Below are 10,158 nucleotides of genomic sequence, written 5' to 3' on the forward strand. Positions count from 1 at the left end.
CATTGCTTTGCATCTTCAACATAAAAACCTAAAAGCCAAACATAAGAATTTCTTCCATTCACCTCTGCCTTCCTGTCCCTATGTTTTAATTCCTCGCTTTAAAACTTCTTATTCATATACATACTGAAAAATAATTTTAATTTATATAATAACTGAGGGTTATTTCCAAATAACCCTCTTCATCTACTGTATTATACACAGAATTTCAGAAGGTAAGGAATTCTGAATGCAGATTCATATAACTCTTAGACATACAAATATAACTTTTATATATATATGCATAGGACCTTGCATAAGGACCTTGAAAATGTAAGAAAATCGGTTCTATAAGGAGGAAATAGAGGTTTCTGTGTTTATTTTTTCCAGTCTCTAACAAACTTTAAGGCTGAGATTTTGGCTCGATTTCAGTCGCTGTCGCCGCCTGGTGGTGAGGATGAGGAACTGCAGCGTCCTGAGCGCTCGCGGCGCCCCTGCTGGCCAAAGGTGGAACTGCAGGGCAGGAGCGGCGGTGACACCGGGGACGGGCGGGTGGCACTGACGCGGTGACATTGGGGACTCACTGCTGTCACCAGCACAATGATATTGGGGACTCACTGCTGTCACCAGCACAATGATATTGGGGATTTGCTGCTGTCCTTAGCACAGCGACACCAGGGACTTACTACTGTCCCCAGCACAGCGACACCAGGGACTCGCTGGTGTCACCAGCACAGTCACACTGGGCATTCCCTGGTGTCCCCAGCAGAGTGACACTGGGGACTCCCTGCTGTCACCAGCACAGCGACACCGGGGACTCACTGCTGTCCCCAGCACAGTGACACTGGGGAAGTTGCTGCTGTCCCCAGCACAGTCACACTGGGGGGACACTGGAGGGACACTGGTGTCTCCAGCACAGTGATACTGGGCATTCTCTGGTGGCCCCAGCACGGTGACATCAGGGACTCACTGGTGTCCCCCAGCACAGTGACATCAGGGATTTGCTAATGTCCCCAGCACAGTGACACTGGGGACTCACTGGTGTCCCCAACACAGTGACACTGGGGATTCACTGCTGTCCCCAGCACAGTGACACTGGGGATTTGCTAATGTCCCCAGTACAGTGACACTGGGCACTCCCTGCTGTTCCCAGCACAGTGACACTGGGCACTCCCTGCTGTCCCCAGCACGGTGACACTGGGCACTCCCTGCTGTCCCCAGCACGGTGACACTGGGGATTTGCTGCAGAGGGATTCTCCAAAACCTTTGTGACCTCCTGGTGGAGGCAGGAAGGAGCCCCAGGAGCTGCAGCCCCAGTGTGGTTGCTCCAAAGGGATCCCAGCATGGCCCCGAGTGAAATCCAGAACTTCACAGAGCAACTGAACAGGAAAACAACACACAAAAGTTCATTTGCTGAAGGGCAGGATTCCACACAGAAGGAGTGTGGGCTTGGTTTGGGTTTTTTGGGAAACTCACCCATATTCCCATCAATTTATAGGAGATCTAATATAAAATAACACAAAAAAAAGCTGGGTACCCCTTGGCTATCTGCACACCTGTCACTTCAGGGTTAACAAATTCCTTTCACTGCCCTGAACATCACCACAAAGAGATTGCAGAATTATTTTTAACAGCTCACAGCACGACCCAGAAATTTAAGCCTTGGAAAAACAAAATTTTCCCTTTATTTATATTGCACCTGTTTCACAAAGAGCCACATGGCAGAAGTTCCTTCTGCTGCAAAATGCTGCATCAGAAAAAAATGGGTTTGAACAGATTAGAAAGGAAAACTGAGCTTTGGAAATCATCATGAGTTGACCCCAAAATACCAACACTATTTTTACAAATCACTGTGCACTTACAAAGCCTAAGCCTTGCCTCAATTTTATTTAGCATTCAGTTATTTAAAAACCACAAGCATTTTACCAGATGACAAAGATCCTCTTACCACCACTGGGTACTAAAATTCAACCTGCAGGGGGAATATTTTTAAAGAGCACCAAATACTCTTTGGAACTACCAACAGGAACCCATGTGGAGTGGGGAGAGATTGATTTTCTTATTTCCACAACTACCCAGGGCTGCTTGGGGAAGAAGCTTTTCAATGTTGTGATGTATTTCTGTGTAAAAAATGCATAGTAAAAATCAAAATACCTCAAAGAAGTCCAGTTCTAACCCTGGTTTCAGCGTTTGTGAGTGAGAACATTCACCCAACTCCTCAGCAGTGGCCATCATGACACTCCCAGAGCTTCCTGTGAGGAATCAGCCCAAAGCCTTGGCTTTGATTCAATACCAGGGTCATTGTACACACTTGTGTAGACTTTGCCCTCTTCATTCCAGCTTTTCTGTCCTTCCTACAGCCCTGTGCACAAACACACCCCTCATTTACAAACCAGCTTAGAACAAACATCCCATTGGCCAAACCAAAAACCTTGCAGAGCTCCAAGATTCCAATGTTGATTACAGCAATGTCAGGAAGTTCCTGTCCCTGAATGTGGGCAATATTGCTTAAGGGCTGGGATTTGGGATGCAGCAAATCCACCCTGTGCAACCGGCCAGGTTTAATGAGACCCTGCACCAACCCAGCCATCCCTGCTGCCCTCAGACCTCGGAGCAGCAGCAGGAGCTCTCCAGGGAACAGATTCACTCCCTGGGCCCTCAAAAGATCCATTCTCCTCCTGGGAAATCCTCATCTTGGGCCAGACTGGAATTTGGGACAGTTGTGAACAGGAAACCTTCAGCTGCTGCCAAGACTACAGAAAAAGCTGAGCTTAAATCTGCCCTGGGAAGTGTGCAGGGCAAGCTTGCTGTGAAAACACTGGCCAGAAAAGGTTTGGTTGTGTTCTTTAAAAGGAAACAAATCTGAATATATTTAATAAAACCTCTGGTCTGGTTTTTATTTACTCCCTGTGGCAGCTGAGGCTGTAGGAACGTGGCACAGCAGAGCATGGAGAGATGAACTCAGAGCATCCCTGCACATCCCCACTGCCACTTTTTTCTGGTATTTTACCCTGTGTGATCAAAGAAGAATCATCTCCATTTCCCAAAAGGAAACTGAGGCACAAAGACAGAATTCAGGGTTTGCAGGAATTCACCAGGTCACAGCTTCTGAGAGCAGCTGGAGAATTTCAGCCCCTCCTGAAATCTCAGCCTGAGTCTCATCCTCACATCAGACTCAGCACCAAATCCAAATGCAGAGTTCACCAAATCCTTGTTACTTGTAAGTAAAAGCATTGAAATGTTGGCAAATGAGCCCTAGAAATACACATTTGGCATTTTCCCCATCTTAAAAAGAAGTAATTACACACTCATTAATACTGGAACAGGCTAAAGAAATTTCATCTGAAGGAAAGATTTCCTCATAACCTTGTTCACCCTGGTTAGGGACAGATTTATTTAGATTTGCTACCAAAATCCCAAGTTCTCAACTGGCATGAACACACTGAGCTCCAGTCAAGGCAAGGAGCTCTGCTCACACCCAGCAGCAGCAGCAGCAGCAGCATTTTAAAGCCATCTCTCAAGTTTCACAAGGACCATTTCCTCTTTTGGGCTCTCTGGTGGAAGGCTGTTCATGAAACCACCACCCCCAGCAGCCAAAAGAATAAGATCAGCTTGATTTTGCACTTAAAAATAAATTCTTTATTATCCAGAAAGGAGCCAAATCATCATCTCACATCGTGGAAATGGTCATTTTAAAGCAATAAATAAGAGGAGTGTTCTGTGACACAGCCTGGATTTTGTCACTGGTGTCTGGTACCTCTCTGGTTAAAAGCATAAAACTTATGCTATCAAAGTCTCACTGTACAACAGTCTGGGAAGGAAAGAAGGCCCCTAAAATCTTTTACTAAAGCAAGGACAGAAAATTCTGCTTCAGTGAAACCCAAGTTCCCAGTTGGGTTTCACTTCATTCCAAGGAATTTCATTCAAAGGAAGGAAAGCCAAGGTTCATCCCTTCCATGCACAAATGCAGTACCTGACACACAAAATCACCTTGTCTAGAATTGATTCTGAATCAGTTTTTAGCCATAAATTATCTAATTACTGCTGATCCAACCAGTTTTTCTTTCGTTTCCTATTCGAGCCAGGGGAGTTGCAGGAACAGCACAGGATACAAAATTTAACTTCTTTCAGCAGGAAGTGGAAGTCAGCCTAAATCCACACAGCTACTCCAACAGCAGTGATTAAGAAATTTAAAAAACCCAAATTAGGGGCTTAAAAGATTTAAGAAACAATTAATAATGATGATTGTTCAAATCAATGCATTCAAAAGATATAAGTCATATAAGAGAGCATAACTTATGCATAAAACTGAGAACAAAACACCTTTCACCTTTCAATTCCTAAAGCAACAGAACAGTTTTGAAAGAACAGGTGTGAATCAAGTAAAAAAATAAAATCATATTATTCCAAACACTTTTATTGGAAGGAGTTTCCTGCATGGCCAGGGGACAGCAATGTCTGCAGTTACAGGACTACATGATTCAGAAAACAATGATGATTTTAGGTTGGGCTTGGCTGCTCTCTGCCATGAGCAGTGATTTGGAGAACTGTGTTTTTCCTGAAGCAGATCTGGGAGAGATCAATCCTTCCACTGCCTGCTCCTGCAGAAACATTTCTGGTTCCTCATCCAGGGCTGAAGGCAGAGGCACAAGGGTTGTGAATATCCACAAGGAGCTGCACAGATGCTGGAGATGAACTCGGCTTTGCCTGCCTGCAGCTGATCCTGCCCAGACAAATCCTGATCAGCACAAGTACCCCTTGCTTTCACTTCTTCCTGAAAGCTTCATTAAAAGGATCATTGAACCATTATCAAAGAACAAGTTAAAGGTGACATTACCAGCATGGAAAGGAGATACTGGCCAGAATTCAGCTGCCAAGAGAACAAGGAGCTGGCAGAGCCTGGAAGGAGCAGTGGCAGATGTTCCACTCTGCAGGGTCACTCCCACCTCAGCAGGATCTGCTCTGTGGGTTTGGTTCCAGTGTCAGCTCTGACTCTTCCAGGTTTAAAGCTGTTCCAGGTCTGGCTGCTCCAGGTTTAAAGCTGTTCCAGGATTAAAGCTCAGCCCAGCAGCTCCTGCACCACTCCCCTGCACCTGCCCTGCAACCTGCACACCTCGATGGCTCCGTGACATTCATGGATGTACTGGAAGTGTTCTGATAATGCTGGGGACACTCTGATACCACAGTCTGTGCCTGAGTGCCAGGATATCCTAAATATCAAAGCGATTCAGGTTGTAGGCTGTGGGGTAGCTCTGCCTGCTGAACTGGAAGTGCTCTGTGAGGACGCTGCTGCGCACAAAGTCCCCGTGCTGGCCGAAGGCTGCGAGTCCATTCTGGGACTTCTCAGCAGGATTTCGGTGCCTTTCCAAGTTCACCAGGTCTCCAGTGGTCACTGGGAGAAGCTGCTGCTTCTTTGCCTCTTGGTTTGCATCGTATTTTGTCTGGGAAAGGAAGGGAGTTGGTCACAGAACCGTTTTGGCTGCCCAGGGGTCTGGGTACAGATCACACCCAGGACGGGGCTGCTGGGGAACATTTCCCAAGCTGTTTTATTTTCCAGCATCAGCCTCATTACAGGGCTATGGCAATGGGAAGATGCCAGCAGCTCACACCCCAGGCAGCAGACAAAGAACTTAATGTTACCTCTCACTTAAAAGTCACTTAATGTCACTTTTTGACCAATCACACAAAGCAAAAGCATACTGACAGTATTTACATCTGTATAGTAAATATTCTATATTGCCAGTAGTTCAATCACTATAAGCACCCCTGCCTTGGGTTAAAACAATGCTTGCTTCTTTCAAATACAATACCTGCTTGTGAGCCTTCAAACACAATGCACAGAGCTCCATTATTAAGCTTAAAACTTCCTAATATCTCACTAATATACTAATATTACTTAGTAATATTACTTTATTAATCAGTATTAATTAATAGTACTTTAATAATAATTATTATCTTATTAATAAGTAATATTACTGATTTAATAATCAGTAATATTACTGATTATTAAAGTAATATTATAATTAATTAATATTACTTTAATAATCAGTAATATTACTCTAATAATATTACTTATAAATAGAACTTCATAATATCTCCCCAGATATACTTTTCTGTAGCTTAGGGAGTTATTCTATCCAAGCATTAATACACAGACCATTGTTCTATTTGTCCTTACTTTCTACTCCTCATAGAACTTTTCTGCTGACAAATCTCATGGCTTCTGCTTAGCTCTAATTGCAGCTCTGCTGTCTGTAAAACTTCCCTTTTGCAGCTTTCCCAAAACCCTCTAATTTTAAAGATTCCCACAGGAAAATCTGAGATCAAGTCCAAGTTCTGCCCCATCCCCACCTTGTCACCCAGCACTGATGGGGCAGAACTTGGACTTGATCCCAGATTTTTCCACATCCAGGCCTTCCTTGGACACCTCCAGGGATGGACACTCCAAACCTCCCTGGGCAGCCCCTTCCAAAGCCTCACAACCCTTCAGAGGAGGCAGATTTTCTTAGCTATCACCTAAGATAGCACCTAGACTATTGCCATACCCAGAGAAAAGCAGCCAGTTCTACAGTCACATCACCATCACTTTTTTGTTAAGAGTATTAAAATATCAGTGAATATCTAATGAAAACCTCACTCCTCTCCCATGCCAAACAAACTTTTGCTCAAGAGATTCTGAGTTACTTCCCTTTTCAAAAAGAGCTTAAGATCAACATTTAATTGTGTGAGAGGCCCAGCAGCTGCTGTGACCAAGTCCTTCACCCGGGCCATGCTCATCCCTCCTCTGCAATGCAGCCTCGTGCCTTTTGTGCTGTCTCAAGGAGCTCTGAACTTGTAAAAACAACAACTCAAAGCTGCTGGGCTGCTCCAGCTGCCCTTCCTGGTGGATAAAGCTCACCTTGTTGTAGAGGAAGACGCCCAGGATCGCTGTCATCATGCCCAGGACGTTGGTGCTGGTGACGGGGTTGCGCAGCATGATCAGGGACACGGTGATCACCATGATCCTCTTGGTGGCGTTGGCCACGGAGTAACTCAGGGGGCTGATCAGGTTAAGGATGCTGAAGGCAATCACATTCTGGGCAAAATTACAGAATCCACTGATTATAAGCAGCATCAAGGTCCAGGACCAATGAGACATGGAGCTCTGTGGAAAAGCAAACAGCAGGAAGGAAAAAAAAAAAATTATCTCGGGTTTCAGGTAACAACACAAACACAGCCTGAGGCACTTCTTACCTGCCACTGCAGGCAGGAATGTCTGAGCTCTAAAGAGGCCCCCAAGCTCTTTGCTTTATGCAACTCCCAGCTCAGAGAAAGCAGAGGAGGACATTCCCCACACCCCCTGGGAGTGTTGGTTCTGCCTCCAGCCCCCAGCTCCTGACATTTATGCTGCCCATGAGCTGCCTCTGCTAACCCTGACAGGAATTCTCACAATAAACACTTTGCTAACTCCTGTGAAACAATTTGCAGGTGTTTCACAACACTTCCTTCCACACTGAAACACTTCAGAGCACTTTCCTGGTCGGGTGCTGGAGTTTGTTTGGTATTTGTTTTCTATTTTCTTTCATAATAGCAAACAGTTCTCCAAATTCAGCGCTTACCAAGTCATTCTCTACCAAGAAGGAAGAAAGATCCACCAGCACCCAGGTTGGGATCATGAAGAACACAGCATGGCAGCCAAGGATGTTCAGCAACCGAAGGTGATGAATTCTGGAATCCCTCAACACCTGGCAAGAGCCATTATTGAACAGCAGTCAGGAAACAAACTGCTCCAGGGGACAGGTAAATGAGCAAAATAAATAAATATCCTTATAGTATTAATTTCCTATTAGGCTGACCAAAGAAAAATTGATGTCTCTTTGAAAAACAATGGTTTTTTTGAGTGGTGGCTCTTAGTATCAACAAGATATTAAAATTAAAATTAATTGATACAATTTATATCATATATTGTTATAATAATGTAATATAATGTAATGTAATATAATATAATATAATGTAATATAATATAATATAATATAATATAATATAATATAATATAATATAATATAATATAATATAATATAATATAATATAATATAATATAATGTTATAATATATAATATTATTATATTATCATATATACTAATTGATATAATATATATTGCTAGCTCTACAAAACAGAAACCATTTTGTAACTAAATAGAGCCAAACCACACACTTTAATTTTGTTACTGTGGTTTCAAGGAGTGCCCAGTGTTGACAGTGACTCGTTCTGCACAAAGGAATGATTTGATATAACAAGGTACAATTAAAGGTACAATTAAATGAATTATTGAATTTGAGCACTATTGAATTGCCACCAGAAAAAAAAAAAATCCACGTTGAAGAGTAAAGAAAGGGCTCAGGATAAATTCAGTGTAACAGCTTCAAAAGATGGGAAGAGCTGCAGGGAACACACAAAATAACAACCAACCCTCTGGACTTGTCTGATTGCAAAGCCAACTAAAAAAAATACATTTATGTAATTGAAATGACACCCTGTCCTGCTGAAGGGTGACACCAGAGCTGTGAACAGAGCTGTACCTTCTTTGAGAAGATGTTCTGGAGAGAGAAGCACAGGGTAGCAGCAAGGGCACTGATGAGTCCCCACATGTCAAAGGACAGCTCTGTGACCGTGGCCAGCAGGACACCAGTGATGATGGGGATCAGGGACAGGTACACCTGCAGCAGGGACACAGGGGTAAATGGCATCTGCTAGGAATTTTCAACGAGTTTATACATCCTGCTGATTTAGGGATCAACCATTTCACTACTGCAGTTCAAGGAAATTTGAGTGACTGCAGTAGACAGTGACAACTCCAGTGCATCAGATAGCAGCACCCTGGTCGTTGTTCAGACGTGTTTTACACTCACAATAAAAGGAAAAGGGATTTTAAAAATCTGCACAATCTAATTCCAGTCACAAGATCCCCCCCAAGCCAGCAGAGCACCCCCCAAGCAGCACCAAGAGAAGAAACCTCAGCAAACCTGTCCGCACCTTCGTCGTCTGCTTCTCCTTCATGATGATCCGTGACAGCAGAACCACCCAGATGGGCATGGTGGCTTTCACTGGGGACAGCAAGAAAACAGCACTGGGGACTGGGACAGCACCACCAGCAGAGGGATGGAGCTCAGCCCAGCCCAGATGGATGCTCCCTCCCTGTCACTGTCCTGGACACCTGCACCAGCTGGACCTTGGTGCTCTGGGCACCCACAGGGCACACACACACTGGGGCACTGCCCCTGGATCTGCTGCCAGCACCCACTGGGGACAGAGGCACAGCTCTGGGGACACACAGTGAGCACTGGGACACTGCACTGGATATTCACAGCACAGAGAGGGTACTGGGACACTGCACTGGGCACCCACAATGGGTACTGGGACACTGCACTGGGCACCCACAGTAGGTGCTGGGACACTGCACTGGGCACCCACAGTGGACACTGGGACACTGCACTGGGCACACGCACTGAGTACCAGGACACTGCACTGGGCACCCACAGTAGGTGCTGGGACACCGCACTGGGCACGCACAGTGGACACTGGGACACCACACTGGGCACCCACAATGAGTACCGGGACACTGCACCAGGTGCCCATACAAGCACACACCGGGTTTCAGGTCACCCCCCTGGGCACGAATCCACGCTGGCCCCCAGGACACCCCCGCGGGCACCTCCTTACGAGCACAGCCGGCACCGGGACACCCCCGGGACACCCGCATCCCTCACCTGTGTGCGCGTAGGACACGGGCACCCTCCAGAGCGAGACGTGCGCGGACACGGAGGCGAAGTATTTGCCGAAGGCGAGCGGGAGGATGTAGCGGGGGTAGGCGCGGGGCGGCAGCTGCGCGGGGCCGGCGGGCGGGACGCGCCAGGCGCGCAGCAGCGGCGGCAGGAGCCCGCAGAGCCCCAGGATGTGGAACAGCGACACGGTGACGGGCCGCGGGAAGCCGCCCAGCAGCAGCTTGTTGACCACGTTACCGCCGGCGCTCAGCCCGTACCAGGCGAGGCACAGCGCCGACACCCGCGCCCCTTCCCGCAGCGCCGGCCCGCGCCCGCCCCGCGCCGCCCCCGCCCCGGGCCCGGCACCGGCCCCGGCGCCGCCCGGAGCCGCCAGCGGCGCCGCCATCGCTCCGCAGCCGCCGCCGAACGTCAGCGCGGCCC

At 46.6% G+C, this 10,158-nt stretch overlaps 1 protein-coding gene across 1 annotated transcript; it reads right to left on the reverse strand.

Annotated features, from left to right (window-relative positions):
• Positions 1-1,636: 1,636 nt before the first annotated feature.
• On the reverse strand, positions 1,637-10,158 carry SLC35E1 (solute carrier family 35 member E1). The gene is made up of 6 exons (XM_054650163.2): positions 9,724-10,158; positions 8,990-9,060; positions 8,536-8,673; positions 7,575-7,700; positions 6,875-7,120; positions 1,637-5,417 (listed from the first exon to the last, which is right to left on the reverse strand). Exons 1-6 carry the CDS (start codon positions 10,121-10,123, stop codon positions 5,187-5,189), a joined length of 1,212 nt encoding a protein of 403 aa, XP_054506138.1. The 5' UTR covers positions 10,124-10,158; the 3' UTR covers positions 1,637-5,186.

This window comes from Agelaius phoeniceus, chromosome 29 (genome assembly GCF_051311805.1).
Source record: "Agelaius phoeniceus isolate bAgePho1 chromosome 29, bAgePho1.hap1, whole genome shotgun sequence".
In the NCBI taxonomy this organism is placed as follows: Eukaryota; Metazoa; Chordata; class Aves; order Passeriformes; family Icteridae; genus Agelaius; species Agelaius phoeniceus.